The sequence below is a fragment of the Balaenoptera musculus genome, chromosome 4 (genome assembly GCF_009873245.2).
Source record: "Balaenoptera musculus isolate JJ_BM4_2016_0621 chromosome 4, mBalMus1.pri.v3, whole genome shotgun sequence".
Lineage (NCBI taxonomy): Eukaryota > Metazoa > Chordata > Mammalia > Artiodactyla > Balaenopteridae > Balaenoptera > Balaenoptera musculus.
In genome coordinates this window covers 140,487,627-140,503,575 of record NC_045788.1, presented here as the reverse complement: position 1 = coordinate 140,503,575, position 15,949 = coordinate 140,487,627, and the positions used below count along the sequence as shown (strand labels likewise).

General features: G+C 49.1%; 1 protein-coding gene across 2 annotated transcripts in view; it reads right to left on the bottom strand.

Moving 5' to 3' along the window:
* BACE2 (beta-secretase 2) overlaps nucleotides 1–9,425 on the bottom strand; it is an 86,967-nt gene extending 77,542 nt beyond the window's left edge. For both annotated transcript variants that reach the window (XM_036851565.1, XM_036851566.1), the window contains exon 1: nucleotides 8,713–9,425. In XM_036851565.1, the coding sequence (XP_036707460.1) occupies nucleotides 8,713–9,012 (300 nt within the window). In that variant the 5' untranslated portion in view covers nucleotides 9,013–9,425. The remainder of the gene's footprint in view (nucleotides 1–8,712) is intronic.
* Nucleotides 9,426–15,949: the final 6,524 nt, after the last annotated feature.

Sequence of the window (15,949 nt, the reverse complement as noted above, 5' to 3'; positions counted from 1 at the left end):
GTCTAAGTGGTCTCCTGCACCCCACCTGCCCCGGCACCCCGAGTTTAACTTTCCTTCCTTATTCAGAAACTCCCCCTGACAACCATACTTAACTCCCCTCCCCCAACTCCTCACACCCTGCACACACGTGACCTAGAAGCATGTAGCATAATGTTTTCACACTTTGCAAGGCCTTGGTTCTAATAAAATCGAACCTCAAAGCACAATTTTAAAGCAGATGAATAAGGAACTGCTCCAAAAGCCGGGCATGTCACAGCGGCTCCCCGTGGCCCACTGTGCTGGTGCTGTATGCCCTCCTGGTATAGGCTTTGCCTGCCTGGCTTCATCCTGGAACATGGGTCCCCCTTTCTAAAGGGGTCTTTACCCACGCCCATCACCAGGCTGTACTGTCTCTTGGTACCCATCAAAACTTCTGTTTACTTTCTTTACAATCTGTCTTCCCAACAAACACGCAGGTTCTAGAAAAGCAAGGGCCATCTTCGTCTAGTTGACTGTTGCATCCCTGGGCTTAGGATAGGGCCTAGCATACAGCAGGTGCTTAATAAATACACAGAATGAAGGAGTAAAGCATGCTCATCCTTTGAGTCTAGTTCAAAATTCTTTCACCTCTTTCATCCCCAATCACTCGAGTTAGAAGTGCCTTACTGCATCTGGCAAGAAGAACCACGGCACTGGAACAACACAGGATTGCAAAGATCCGGAGACCCACAGGTGTGGGCCTGCTGCCACTCCCCACTGGTGCCCACACAGATGCTTGTGACGGACAGCCTCCCTCCCTGCTCTGGGCAGGATTTCAGATCCCTGGTACTGCTGACATTTGGGAGCAGGTAATCTTTTGTTGGGTGAGGGGCTCTGTCCTGTGCATTGTAGGATGTCCCTGGACATCCACCCACCAGATGCCAGTGGTACCACCCAAACTGTGACACCAAAAATGTCTCCAGAGAGTGCCCAATGTCCCCTGGAGGATACAATTTCCCTGGATCGGGAACCGCTGAGTTAGACTTACTTGCTACCCGTAGGATAAAGCTCTATACCCACCCCCCCTTGAGAGGGCTGAAAGCCGAGAACCCAACACTCACATTTCCTTTTTGCTTTAGTGAAAATGACCACTGTCCCGCTAAAGACAGGAGGTGGCAAAACAAATGTAACTGGAACCATTTGTAACAACTTCTAACTTGCACTCCATGAATGCCCCGCTGGTGGCACCCATCCACAAACAAATGGTTACGTGTCAGCAATAAGGTAACCACAGGATGGGGGAGGAAGCCCTGGAAACTTTGAGATCAGCGCAAACAGAAAACGGGACGTCCGCTGAAGCTCATAATTTAAAATATGGCTCTTGTACGTGTATGTCTTTTAAACTTTGCTTTTCCTAGTAATTCATTTTCATTGATTTACAAACGACTGATCGGGACAGACTGGAAATTTCAAAAGGACACAGTCAGCACAGAGACTTTGAACAGCACGGCCCTAGAGCTCTTGCTCTGGAGAATGCGCACTCCACCTTTCCAACCTGCCAAGTGCAAGGAAGCTTCTGGAACCCAATCTGCTCGAGGTAGGGATTTCCTAAACGGGCAGAGTTAACACTTAATCAGACAACAGCCTTTAGGAAGATGAAAGAACCTACCGATTGCGTTCAGGAAACCACCCAGCAGAGGAGACTCTGGCCTCTTCGTGGCCTCAAATAGTGTCCAAGGGACGGGGCCAGGCTTGCTGCTTACGTGGGGGAGGGAGCTGAGAGACGTGATAAAATGCAGATTCTCAGGCCCCGGTGCAGGCTCTCTCGCCCTGTCAGTCTGGCCTGGGTCTTGGGAATCTGTGTTTTTAACCAACCCTACAAGGTGTTCTCAGTCCTCCCTGCAGCCAGCTGGTTTGCGGAGCAAGGACTCCAGTTCTGCCCTCAGAGCCGGCAGCATCCAGCCTCACCCAACCCCCCCCCCCCCCCCCCCCCGGCTCCCCAGGGCCTGAACCAGATTCTGCATCTTAATAGACCCCCGGGTGACGCACCTGCATGCAGCTGCTGAAAATTAGGGCTATCGGGAGCTCTCACCAACAAAATGGATTATAATCACTGAGTGTCAGAGCTTCTAGGAAGCATCTCAGGTTACCCGGTGAAATCCCCAGTTTACAGATGAGGAAACTGAGGCCCCGAAAGGCTGAAGAACTTGCTCGCCCACATCAATATCTGGCAAGCAGCCCATCTGGGATCAGCACCAGAAATGCCTAATTCCCAAAGGCTGTGACAAACGCGCAGACCTGCCTGCTCCTTGGTGGCTTGTCTGATTGGGGAAAGCTAATGAATTTCCCCAGGAGGCAGCTTGATGTAGCGAAAAGGGCTCTGGATGCCCCTCTGGGGCTTGGAGTCCACGCCCCCCTTCACAAAGCAGCAGCTTCCCTTCTGGCAGTGTATCCTGCCTTGAAAGGGGGTCAGACCTGATTATCCCGCCCTCCCTAGGCTACCTGGAAAACCTTTTGATTCAGTGCTTTCCACCCTTTTTCCCCACGGTGCCCCTTTCTGAGGGGGCTGCCTTGTGGGTAGTTCTCTTGGGTTTCTGGCAGGGGGTTTGCAGGGCAGACAAACTGAAGTAGTTCTCAGCCCACTGCCAAGAAGTGCATTTATCCGGCACGGGGCTGGGGAGGGCTGGAGGTGCGCAGGGTCCTTGGGAGGGCCGGGTATAAATCCTCCCCCCGTGTGTCCTCAGTCTAGTGTGAAATGTAGGGAGAGGTTTTCCACTGCCCTTTACGGCTCGCGGGCACGATGAAGCCGTCCCAGGGCATCACGCCTTTACACTGAAGGCAGTCCTCTTCATCTTCCTAAAATGGCAGGGCTGAGACTGTGTGTTTCTAGGTAGTGATATATGATGCGCCGTATAATAAAACTAGGAAACGTCCAACCTGAGACCTGTGCGGGGTAGCAAGCATTAACTCAGAAACAAACCTACGAGTTTTGTTTCCTTCCTGTGGTGATGTGTCGGCTCTCCAAGAGTCGCTTTACCTCTTTGAGAATTCCAAGAGCAAAAAAGCGACTTTTTTATTGAGTACGGTAGGCAAAAAAAATCAAATAGTCCATCTGGGCCAGGAGAGGATGAAGGGGAGCCCCATGAAAGCCGGTCCAACCAGGCATCACACACACATTCTCCACAGCCCGGGAAACTGGCCCAGAATATGGGACACACACCCTAACTCACACCGTACCCCTCAGTATCCATGCACGAGGCACAGAAGCCGAGGTGGGCCGTCTACCTGCCTCACGGGTGGGTTCTGTTTTCCAGGTGGTATCCGTTGTCACTAACAAACAATGAGGTCCTCTGTCAACATTCAGCCTGGGCTGGGCAAGCAGAACAGAGTGAGTGCAAGGAGGAACCTGTGACAGATGGCAGGGGAGCCAAGTGTAAGGAGAAGGCCCTTTGTTAGTCCTAAAAGGAGGCTCTTAGGCTCGAGGGAGAAGTGCCTTGCTCACCATCAGACGGGACCCAACGCCTACCCCTGCTGCCCTCTGCTTGGGGCTGGGGCGAGAGTCCGAAGCCACCAACCCCGGTCCTCAGCCCAGGTGGACCCTGAATCCAGGGCCAGAGGCTTGACCTGCTCCATTCAGTGTCTGGGATATAAAATAAACCCCAGGGCGTGCTATCCCACACCCCGAGGAAGGGAAAATGCCGCCTCTAAATTCCTCTCCTCAGCTCTGACACAGCCCACCCTGGAGGAGAAATCCCTCTCGCAATGGCTCACCTTGACCTTTCCCTTTTGGTTTTAGTTAGAACGGGGTCAGCAATCATTCTAGGAGGAAACAGGAAGCCCAGAGGAGGTCAAGCCACCTACCGACAACAAAGGAAGTCAGGCAGAAGTCAAGAAAATGCTGGAGATTCTTGAGGGGAAAAGGCGTGTGTTTCATATCAAACAGATTCCATTGAAAAGGGGTGACAGATGCCTTACAAAGTCTTTAAAACATGAAACAAGCTTTCAACATGAGTATTTGTGAGTCATAGGTATTTAAATACCAGTGATCTGAGCTTGTCTAAGTGGGCTTTTCCCAAGTTATGCAATAATTACAGCAATTCTAGAATGAAGGCAACAGGACAAAAGACATTTTAAAAATTTAAGTGATTATTCTCTAGTGAGGAAACTGTTACCGAAATACAGAAAATAACCCAAACCCTCCCCTCCCCGACCCCCGGCCCTGTCCCCAGCACAATATCTTGTCACAGACTCTGTGTCACACAACACCAAAACCACCATGTGCTGCTGCCTTTGATGAAAATTACACTTGAATTCCAAATTAAAATTATCGGCAAGTAAAAGATGGGATAGAATGAAAGAAAAAAAATCCACAGAATGATAAACTTAGAATGAACTTGTTATGGGTTAATTGTGTCCCCCCGAACCCTGCCAAAAAAAAAGGGATGCTGAAGTCCTAAACCCCAGTTCCTGTCTTGATACGAGAGCCTTCAGAGGGAGCGCAGCCCCACAGACACCTTGGCTTTGGACTCCTGGCCTCCAGAACTGTGACAGAGTATGTTTCTATTGTTTTAAGTCACCTAGTTTGTGGTCATTCATTACATCAGCTGCAGGAAACTAAGAAGAACTTAAAAGATCTTCAACCAATGGGGAAAAGGAAGCATGGGGAGGTTGTCACCTGCCCATCGTCAAGTATGTAATGCCACTAGGATCTGGGACCCTGCAGTGGGTCCAGGACGCTTCCCACTACCCCCAAGTCATTCACAGATAAATAAAGATGGTTCTTTAAGAAAAAAAGTCACTGCGACTCAAATAGCAGCATGCAGAGCGGTGAAGTGCTTAGACTGTGGACTGGGGCAGACCTGACGGATAAGCCCGCTCACAGTGTGACTTGGGACAAACGACTTGGCCTCTCTGAGCCTCTGTTTCCCCATCTGAAAACTAAGTCAAATAACCGTACGTACTTCAGCATGTACATGCTGTTGTGAAGAGAAAATGAAGTGATCCAGGCAAAATGCTTAGCATGGTGTCCAGAACCCGATAAGCCTGAAATCAAGGTTATAGCTATTAATACACAGTTGTTAACGATTTCTCAGACTCTGTCTCTCCAAGTTGTTTGGAGCGGATTCCTTGGCTTGGCCTTTCACAGTCCTCCATAATAAAGCCTTTGATGTTGGATTATTGCTCCAAAGCTCAGGAAGGGCACCTTTCCCCCGAAAGGAGCTAGTGGGAACCGAGCTTTGACTTTCTGGCTCTTTCCATCCCAGTGATCCATTCTTTCTTCATTGTCTTTAGTCGTTTACCATCTCAATTTTTTCCATCAAATGTCTTCTTGCTGACCCTTTTTCAGCCTCCCCTGCAGTGAGCTTAATGTAATTTGAGGACACTGGGTGGCTTATTCTGAAAAAGACAAACTTTTAAATTGTATATGACAGATACATATCTTCAATCCAAAATCTTCCAGATAACTGTGTACTAAGAAGCAAGTAAGCCCACGTGCCATGATTAAAATGTGAGCCCCCCAAATAATTCGTTAGCTCTTTACATACGTTCCAATGTTTAAATCCGAGACTCATTTTGCTGTCTGTTTTATCTCTATTAGTGGAGATGACAGAAAATCTTTCAACAGAAACCCCAAAAGACTTTTTGAAGCCATTACCAGGTATATAGCCTCGGACCTTCATCTTCTTCTTCAGTTGGATTTATTGTGTTAGCGTGGAAGTCTTTTTTAAAAAAAAATAATGGAAATTGCTGTAATTATAATCACTTTAGAACACCATTATTATTATTAATAAGACCAAATTACATGGTTCAAGCAGCTGCTGGTTCTCCACTGTTAGAGAGAAGTCACATAATGGTATCAGAGCCTCGGCACTCATCTCCATGCCAACGTGAGGCAGCTCACACACAGCCTTCCAGGCGCATGACTGTGATGTCTTGAAGGGTGTCAGGCAGAACGAGGGACTCCCGTTCTTGATTAAAGCATTCAGGGAATGAGCACATTTCCAACAGTTGCCTTTCCCATGGGAGAGCAGGGATGGTGGGACTCTGATCCAATTATTCATGATGCTGAGCCTTCAGCTTTACCTGGAAGGAAGGGGACTCAATGGAGGGAACGGCAGGGGCTGGGAGAGTCCAGTTTGTGTCACGTGTTAAGTTCCTAATACCTTGGGGTGTACGGTTCAGGGATCTCTGGCTGAAAAGGGTGATAGGAGGCCAAAAACCAAAGAAAAGAAGTCAGAAGGGAGGAAGGGAAGGGACCAGGTATCTGCCAGGTCATTGAGAACTTGTGTTTTGGAGTCCAGCTGCCTGGGTTCAACTTCTGGTGCTTTCCTTTTTTCTTGTCCCGTTGCCCTGGGAAAGTCATTCAACCTCTCCAAGTTTCAGTTGTCCCATCCCCTAAATCAGGGTAAGAACTTGGAGCTGTTGTGAGGATTTCCTGCAATGGCACATGCAAGGCACACGGCACAGTGCTAGCCAAAAGGGGCGCCCTCCACACTAGCTATGACTATTATTTAATTTTCAAAAGATTCTTGATTATTTACTGCTTGAATGTACAATTCCATTTTTCTCTCCACCTAAGCAAGTTTTATTTTAGGCTTCAGAGAATCAGCAGAGAACATATGCATGACTCTTGGCGATTAACAGAGCAGGAAAAAACTTCCTTCAAGTTCAGAAGTCACCCTATGACTGCCCCCTCTTGCCTGCTGCAAATACCTGGCCGGTGGTCGGAGATGTTTCAGGGGGAGGTAGGCAAGAAATGAATCCTGATGCACTCGTCATTAACACCTGAGAGTTTACAGTAGGCATTTGGAAAGCGCACACATGAATTCTGCTATAAAGCAGCTTATTACTAAATCAGGTCAAGAAGGAGGCACAGAATATTTCACTTCCCGTCAACTGTAAAAATTAAATCTGGATTGTTAAAAACAGCCCTCCCTGGAAACATGCGAATGTGTAACTGAGAACTAACCTTGAATGAACTATTTCCTTGGCCAAGGTAAAGATATCAGCATAAGATACTCAATACATTCTTGTTAATTCATTAAACTTCATTATTTTAGAGTAAAGGTCATTGGATTAATTAATAAAGACAAACTATTATTTAGGAAAGTTGTTTGTTTTTTTGCAAGCCCAAGAGAAATATTTTCTCGTTCTTCTAGATGCTTTTTTCCCTTCCCCTCTTCTCTGGAGGAAGACAGGCGTCAGGACCCAAACTGCCCAAATTTACTTTACTTTAGTTGAGAGAATTCCCTTCGACTCAAAACATCCAGGCACACATTTCCCAAGTGGTGAATGATTTAAGGCCTGTTCCAAAAGATTATCCTTAGGCCACAAAAAGAGGTTCATACTATCTCATGAAATCTTGTGAAAAGTGAAATGCACCAGGTTCTCACCACCAGCGCGTGTTCTCACGTGGTGGCTTTTACCAGCTCCAACCTCTTGTCAAGTTAAGCTTCCTCAGCTGACTCTCTCCGCCCGGCCCTCCCCCTGCTCTCCAGCCACTATCCACCCGAGGAGATGCCAAAGACAGCGCTTAGATGAAAGGCAACCAGAATCAAAGTTTTGAGCCGAAATACATTTTTGAAGGCTTTTCTTTTTTAAACTAATTAAACAAGTATAGAAGTTAGTCAGTAGAGTTTCTTTTTTTAAAGAGATTAGCATGGCATGTCTTTCCTCTTAAGAAAGTCTTGAATAATTTAATTAGAATTACACCAAAGTCATGAGTATGTGCTATTTATGGGGGAATCATGGCTGAATTAAAACCCAAATGACAATGTTAAAAATAAAGTATCTTCAGACCCCGTATTCAACGGATAAGAGAAACTTGACTTCAACTCACAGATTAGGCAGTTTGTAAGGAGAAGGGAGGCCAAACCAACTCCTGGGATTTTGTTTTTCTTAAGATGACCGGGCCTGGGCACATTTGTTTCTTGCTACAAAAAGTGCTAATAATTGAAAATGAGGATAAGATCGCTGATTTTATTTTTATTTTGTCACTGGGAGACCTCTTGGTCCCCGGAAGCCTGGCTCCGCGCTTTTTTTTTTTTTTCCCAGTCCTTTTACTGCATTTAACACGTTCGCCACACGTGTGTAGACTCTTTGATCGGCGCAGAGGGGCTGAGCAGCAGGGCCAGCCCGGAGGAAGCTGACCAGCCAACTCCGAGAGAGGAAAGTGGAGCTGGGGAAACGCTGCTCCCTCCGCGGGCGGCCGGCGAGCGAGCCTCCTTGGACAGGGTTGCTTTGAGCTGAGATAAAGCAAGAATCCCTTTGAAAGGGTACTACGCCTGTGGAGGCCGTCCACGAGCCTCCTTAGCGACGAGACAGCGCGGGGGTAGGGGCGGGAGTATTAACGCTAAGTGATTCCCCCGGTAACAGCAGTATCGCTCCCTGGGCCCACCGCCAGGTCTCCTCGCTGAAAAGACGCGTCGCTCGCCAGAAGGCAATCCCATTAGAGGCAAGTTACAGGTCTCTCGCCTCGCAGCCACACGGAGAGGGAGAGCTTAACAAGTTCCGAAGCGCTTGCACACACCCCCGGCTGCGCCCGGGGCAGGACTGACACCGCTCCGCGCCCCGAGTGCGCGCGCCCCGGCTCCCGGCCCGGAGCCCCTCTGCGTCCCCAAGATCTGCTCTCCGGGGACAGCTGCTGTTTTGGGGGCGACGCTAAGCTGCGTGGAGGCACAGCTGGGTGACCCCAAGAGCCCCCGGCTGCAGGGCGCCCGGTCCGAGCGGGCTGGCGAGCGCGCACCGACCTACCTTCTGCGGGGGCGTCCCGATCAGCATCTCCAGGTAGTAGCCGCGGCCAGAGTCCCCCTGCAGGTTATCCACCATGGCCAAGAAGTTGGCTGCACCCCCGGCGGGCTCCAGGGCGAGCGCCAGGCCGTCCGCGCGGGGCTCGGCGGGGGGTCCGGGCCCAGGGGTGGGCGCCGCCCCGCGGCTGCTGGCCGATGCCACCCGGAGAGGCAGCGTGAAGGGCGCGGGGGCCGGCGCCGGGGCCGCGCGCAGCAGCCACTGGGCCAGCAGCGGCAGCAGCAGCGCCCGGGCCAGCGCGCCCATGCCCGCGGCGGGGCTCGGGGGGCGCGCCTGGCCGGGCCCGTCCCGTCCGGCGACAGCGGCTCAGCGACTCTGCGGCGCTCTGGGCTGCGGGGTCGGGCTGGGCGCGCAGCGGGGCCGCCGACGGCGGCGGCGGGCGGGAGGAGGACCGGGGAGGAGGTGCGGCAGGAGGAGGAGGCGCCGGAGCCGCTCCAGCCCGCGCCAAGTTAAGCAAGTTGGTCGCCGCTGCCCCCTCTGGCGGGCAGCGGCTGCCCCGCAAGGGCCGGGCCCCTCCCCCCTCCCCGGCCAAGGTCAAAGCGAGGCGCGGGGTCCGCCCGGGTCCACCCAGGCCTCCCCTGTTCACCCTCGCTCGTCTCGGGCCGCACCTCTTCCCCGGGAAACTCGAGTCCCCAGTTTCCTCGGAACGCGCCCCGGCTGCCACGGCCAACGGATGTGACGAGACTCATCGGATACCAGGGGGGAAAGTTTCGGGAACCCTTAAAGGGGCAGCGAGGGCCTGAACCGGCTCCCTGGCCGCGCGCGCCCGGCTGCCCCGCCGGTGCTCCCTGGCCCCCTAGTGGCGGGGACTTCCAGGGGTGACGTGGGGGTCAGCGGGAAGCGTAGGGAAACGCAGAAAAGCCGCGAGCATCTCTAGGAGTGAAAGAGTCTGCGCCTCCCCTCGCCAAGTACGTCCCTGCAGCCCTGCAGCCCCCACCCCCCGCTGGAGTCCTTCTGCTTCTCGGGGCCTCTCCTGTGCCCACCCCCTCCACCCCCGTTCCTGCCCATTCCCCGTCCCCACTTCGGGGGCCCCTGAGTGATTTTGAAGAGGTCTGAGTGGAGGCTGGGAGAGGCAAGGGTTGCGGGAAGCCCGGGGAGGACGCGAGAGCCTTGGAGACTTCTCTCTAGAAATCTGGGGGAGGTAGGGGGCTTGGCTGCTGTAGCTGCACCAGCCTCGGTTCTCCCTTTGCGCCCACCGTTTGAGCCGGGGAGGTGGCATCCGCAGCTGGCATTGAGCCTGGGCTTCTCCGCCCCCTGCTCGATCGTAATGCAGATGCGATGCTGCCAGTAGCTGCTCCTTCACCTGCCCCAGGACTCCCTCAGTCCACCCAGCAAGTTGCAGTCATCATCCAAAATCAGGGCCATAGAATTTACAGCTCTGCCTCCATTCCCCCCACCCCTTCCCGCTTCCCCCGGGCTCTCCGCGGATTATCTAATTAATACTTGTTTAGCCACAGACACCAAGACCCAGAAATGCATTCAGTAATGCGAGCCATGAGGGTTATTATTTTATTTTAGATACGAAACGCAGGGGGGACAATTCCATAAGCTAAAGTCCATCGATTTCTACGGAAACAAGGAGTAGAAAACTCTACCTCCTCCAGCTGAATTGCGTTGGCTGTTTAAAAAAAAAAAACAAGCCCATCTTCAAACAGCGGGGAGGTTGGAGGAAAGCTCCCCTCCTCCTTGCAGTTTCCAGTTACTTCTACTCAAGATTTGATTTTTATTGCTGTCTTCCCAATTTTAGAATCAGGTCTAGCTCTGCAAGGGACCCTTATGTCAGAGATCTTCAGCTGTATTGATTTTCAGATGGCTTTAACTATAAATCACATTTCCCCAAACTATATCCCAACTTTAACAAATCCCCAGCCACACAGAGGAAGGCCTGGTTGGGTCCTGTGATATAACCTCAGCTGATATTCCCCATAAATCTGCATAGTTATGCCAGAACTATTACATTCATATATTCACATTTCGAATTCAAGGTTGTAGAAGAAGTGTAATTTTTTTAAAAAATGGTTATTTATACTCCTCAGTGTCCAGTCTTGAGGGGTTTCCAAAGACATCCGACAGCTCTCAGAAGATTGTAACCTTGTAAAAAGCCCATGAAATTTATTAAGGACATTGACATATGGGCTACATGACATATAAGTTGCAACATTAGAGACATTTGCTCTAGTAATTAAACGGCACAAGAGAAGTTTTTAAAAATCCAGTCTAATTAAGGTTTGTCCTTCAGGAAACTCCTGACTCCATCTAGTATGAGTGTTCATAAGCTTTTCATTTTAAGAGGGCTAGTTTAGGTTTGTGAGTAAACAAGTGCAGTAAGGTATAGTCACAGAGAAACTTGTGCAGTATTAATGGAGGGCAGAGCTGCCGCGTCCGAAAATGATGCAGGCAGAAGGGACAGCATCTGATGGCCGTACCCTTTGTGGTCTCTGTTTTTATGAATGGTCTTAGAGTTCTTGATCCCTACTCAGAACTATGGTGCTGGCTGGATTTGGGAAACAATCATTTAACCTCCCAGGTGTTTTAACTGAAATCATATGTGGCAGTCTTCCCGTTGGCCGGCTTCGGGTTTCTTTTACAGCACCCTTGAAGGGCTTCTCCAAGAAAGAAGCCACTTTCCATGGTGTTGGTGACCAATGCAGTGGGGAGGGAGGAGGTGACCCCCTCACTCCTTGATAGCAGCCCCGCATCCTCTCCAGACTGGCCCATGCTCCCTCACCGCACCCATAGCCTACCCCCCTCCTCCCCTCCCCCTCCTTCTCCCCCCTTCTCCTCCTCCTCCCCTTCCTCCCTCCAGCCTGAGCACCTCCATTTTCAGCCATACACTCCCTTGGTCCATTCAGGAAAACCAAAGCCCTACAGTGAGATGGGCCCTCCCTCCTTGCAAAGAGCAAACACCATCATCGTGTCCCTGGACAGCAGGAGGTGAGGAAGGGTCTCACCCTCCAGCCCAAGGAGCTCACCAGGGATTCCTTCCAGGAATACGTGGCACGCTTGGCCAGAAAGCTTGTCATTGATGCTTATGTTGATGTTCCCTGGCTCTGACGACTAGCTCTGAGTTCCTTTTATACCAGCAGTTCTCAGACTTTTTGGTCTCAGACCCCCTTTACACTCTTAAAAAGTGAGGACCCCCAAAGAGCTTTTGTTTATGTGGATCATATCTATCAATAGTCAGCAAATGAGGAAACAACTGAGACATTTTAACAATATGTAGTAATTCATGTAAAAATCATAATAACAAACCCATCACACAGCAACATCAATAACATTTTAATGACAACTAACTTCTGAGAAAAATTAGGAGTGACATTATTTTGCACTTTTGCAAATTTCTCTCTGCCTTAATAGGAGGCAGCTGGATTCTCATATCCGCTTCTACGGTACATTCAGTCTATTACGAAGTCTCTAGAAAATTCTACCAACAGGCAGGAGAGAATGAGCGTGAACAAGGCAAATAACATTTTTGTATTATCATAAAAAGAGTTTTGAGCTAAAGGACCCCCTGAAGGGTCAGACCACACTTTGAGAACTGTTGTTTTGCACTAGCTTTCTTTGGTTTCTATGTTTGCATCTTAAGTCCTTTTCAACATACAAAGAGTCCTTTGTACCAGGCACTGTGTCAACTGGGAGGAAAAGGCAAAATAAGAGCTGGTCCTTAAGTTTGCACACTAGATCGAGGGGCACTTTTCTTTTATCCTAGCGACAGCCCCCCGCCCCGAGACTTAGCAGGAGGGGGACCCAGGCCACCTGCAGCCCAGAGGAAGCTTGTGGATTTATCTCTTCATTCTCCTGCAGCTTCATTTCCCACCTGCCCCCAGGCTCCTTCTCAGCAACTTATGAAAGTTTAAGTTAAAGGCTCCTCTTCTCTCGCTTTTTAAACCTGTCCTGATCCTGCCCTTCTGCGGCTACTGCTTCTGACGCCCCTCCCACTGAAAATGCTGCCTGCACCCCTCATCCCAACTTCCTCCCCTCCCCCACTCACTCCTCACCTACAACTCTCTGCCCACACATTGACAGGCTCTGTCCCTGTGGATAATTCTCCATCCTTATCCCTACCCACCCCCTTGGCAGCATTGCACACTGGGCTCTTCATCCACGCCTGGCATTTTCAAGCCTGACTCTTTCTGCCTGCGCCTTGAGGCAGGGCTCCAGAATTGCTAGTTTTCAAAGCTTCCAGGAGAATCTGGAATTTGAGCCTGGGAGAAATGAGATAAAATGTCAGATTGAAGAGGCTCAGTGCCCTCATAATCCTGAATTGATTTGGAAATTTCAGTATGCATCCCTGAGGTCTTTCATATTTAAAAAAAACGATTCCTTGCTGTGTTGACTGAAAAGACCTAGAAAAAGTGAGCATCCCCAGTGCCTGAATTAGGGTTTCTAAATATCATTTCCCTCTACACCAGGCCTCCTTGGAGAAGGCTGACTCCAGGCTTGGAACAGAAACCCAACAACATGACCCTGGGACATTTTGTCATACCAGAAAGTAAGGATGTTATCAAAGATTCCTGAGGTCCTATCAAGAGCTGGGGCAGAGCTGCAACAATTTAAACATCATTAAAAGTAGTAATTGCAATGGCTCAGAACACTTCAATTATGTTGAAACTTATTCGTTCATAATGTTCTTTTAAAAAGTCCATTGTTTATCTTTGAAGAATGCTAAGGAACCCAATTCATTGTTTTTAAAAACTGGCAGAGAAAGGAGAAGAATCAAGCATTTATTATCTTGACTTTCTTGTACAAACCATGCCTCAGTGGAACCAAATAACTGATGAAGGGAAATTTCTCTTTATAGAAATATTGCAGCTAATAAGTGAAGGAATGATTGAATTAGACTGTTGTCATTCTGCAGCCCCTAAAGAATTAATGGATCGAGGCACTGAGCATACACAGCTGGTAACACCACACAGCATTCCGTGCCTCCTGATGGAAGGCCACCATGCTGCCTGTGAAATGTTCTGGTCAAAACATCAAACCTGAATCTGATTAAGCCTCCAGACCACAGGTTGGCAAACCATATCCTGGGAGCCAGATCTGGCCTGCTGCCTGTTTTGGTAAATAAGGCTTTGTTGAAACACAGCCACACCTATTTGCTGAAGTAGTTGCAACAGAGACTGTATGGCCCTTAAAACCTAAAATATTTACTGCCTAACCCTTTATAGACAAAGTCTGCCAACCCTGTTCTAGATCACAAGAGTCCCAAGACCCTTATCAATCAACTGCAATTTAGGGACTTTATTTGGATCCTGATTTGAACATATTGAAAAAGTTACTTATGAGACAGAGACATTTGAACACTAGTTGGATGATGTTGTGGAATTATTAACATTTTAGATGTAATAATGGCGTGTGTGTGTGTGTGTGTGTGTGTGTGTGTATGTGTGTGTGTATGGAGAGTTCTCATCTAGTGGGGGCATATGCTGCAGTGTTTACGAATGAAATGAGGTTTGTTTCAAAATAATATGGGTTGGTGGGGAAAGTACCAGGCAGGGTTCTCAGTGAAATAGATAATCCTAATAACTAACCCTATCCACAGGCATCATTATTATTCCCATTCTACAGATGACAACCGAGGTACAGATTCAAAATCTGAGCTCTGATTTCAGATCCTGTGCTGTTCGTCACGGGGCTTGGGCCACCCCTTTGATGTGGATTTTCTGAAGATCACAGGATGGTCGAGCTGGGAAGGACCTCCAGAGGAATACCTGCTGGGGAGAGCCTACCAACAGCGTCCACGGATCCACATGGCTCCTTTAAAAGACATATGTTGAGTGCCCCTCTGTGTCAGATGCCACATTACAGCCAGAGCCACATGGACCAATAAGACCAGACAGCCCCTTCCATCAGAGACCACAGACAGACTGTAAGTATACTTCTTTTTTGGAGACACCACTCCAGCTTCTGGGTGGAGGAGAGTTGGGGGTGGCGAGCCTGGAGACGGAGACCAATTTGGAGGTCATGGCAGGAGTCCATGAGGAAGATGGCAATGGGCGCTGAAAAGGAGGGTTTAGCGTTTCATGTTGAGAAGTTAAACCTGCGCAACATAGGGAAGAAGGATGATAGGGCTCACGTTAGGACACAGTATACAGACATCTGTGTTATCATTGCTTCTGTCTGCCCGCGGCTGGTGCCCGTCAACTTTCAGAGCTGAGCCACAAATCCCATCTCACCTTGATCCTCAAACAGTGGGAGGCGGGGGTGGCGGATGTCCCTGTTTATGAGGGGACGTTGAGGGACAGGAGCACTGAGCTCCCACCACATCCTGGACGCTCTTAGCTCTAATTCACATCCTCTGACTTATTCTCCGAGGTGGGCATCCTGTGCTCAGGCCATGGAGGAGGGCACCCAGGCAGAGTCGAAGGTCAGCCTGAGATCACGGCCAGTAAATAGCCAACCTGATATGAATCCGGTCCATAAACTGCCCAAGCCTGTGTTCTTTTTCCTAAACCATGTTGCCTTCTTTATTTTTTTAAATTTTATTGAAGTATAATTGATTTACAAGGTTGTGTTAATTTCTGCCATACAGCAAAGTGATTCAGTTATACATATATATACATTTTTAAAAAATATTCTTTTCCATTATGGTTTATCACAGGATATTGAATATAGTTCCCTGTGCTCTACAGTAGGCCCTTGTTGTTTATCCATTCTATATATACTAGTTTGCATCTGCTGATCCCAAACTCCCAATCCTTCCCTCCCCCTCCCCACCCCTTGGCAACCACAAGTCTGTTCTCTATGTCTGTGAGTCTGTTTCTGTTTTGTAGATATGCTCATTTGTGTCATATTTTAGATTCCACATATAAGTGATATCATACGGTATTTGTTTTTCTCTTTCTGACTTACTTCGCTTAGCATGATAATCTCTAGGTCCATCCATGTTGCTGCAAATGTCATTATTTTATACATTGTCTTCTTAAAATGACTCATCAGGCAGATCTTGGGACACAGGGAAGTAAGGGCTCACTTCCGACTTCCTTATACCAACCTTCCCTCATGCATTTAAAACAGGTCATGGCTTTACAGAAAGCCATGTACACTTTCAGGAACACATCACTTGGATAAATAAGGCCCATCAGTATTATATTACATCAGCTGAGTTCCGCCTAGGCAAGGCTCTACCTAGAAAAGTAGGCTGCCAGACTCGTGGAGGATTCCAAATGTTTGTCCACCACCA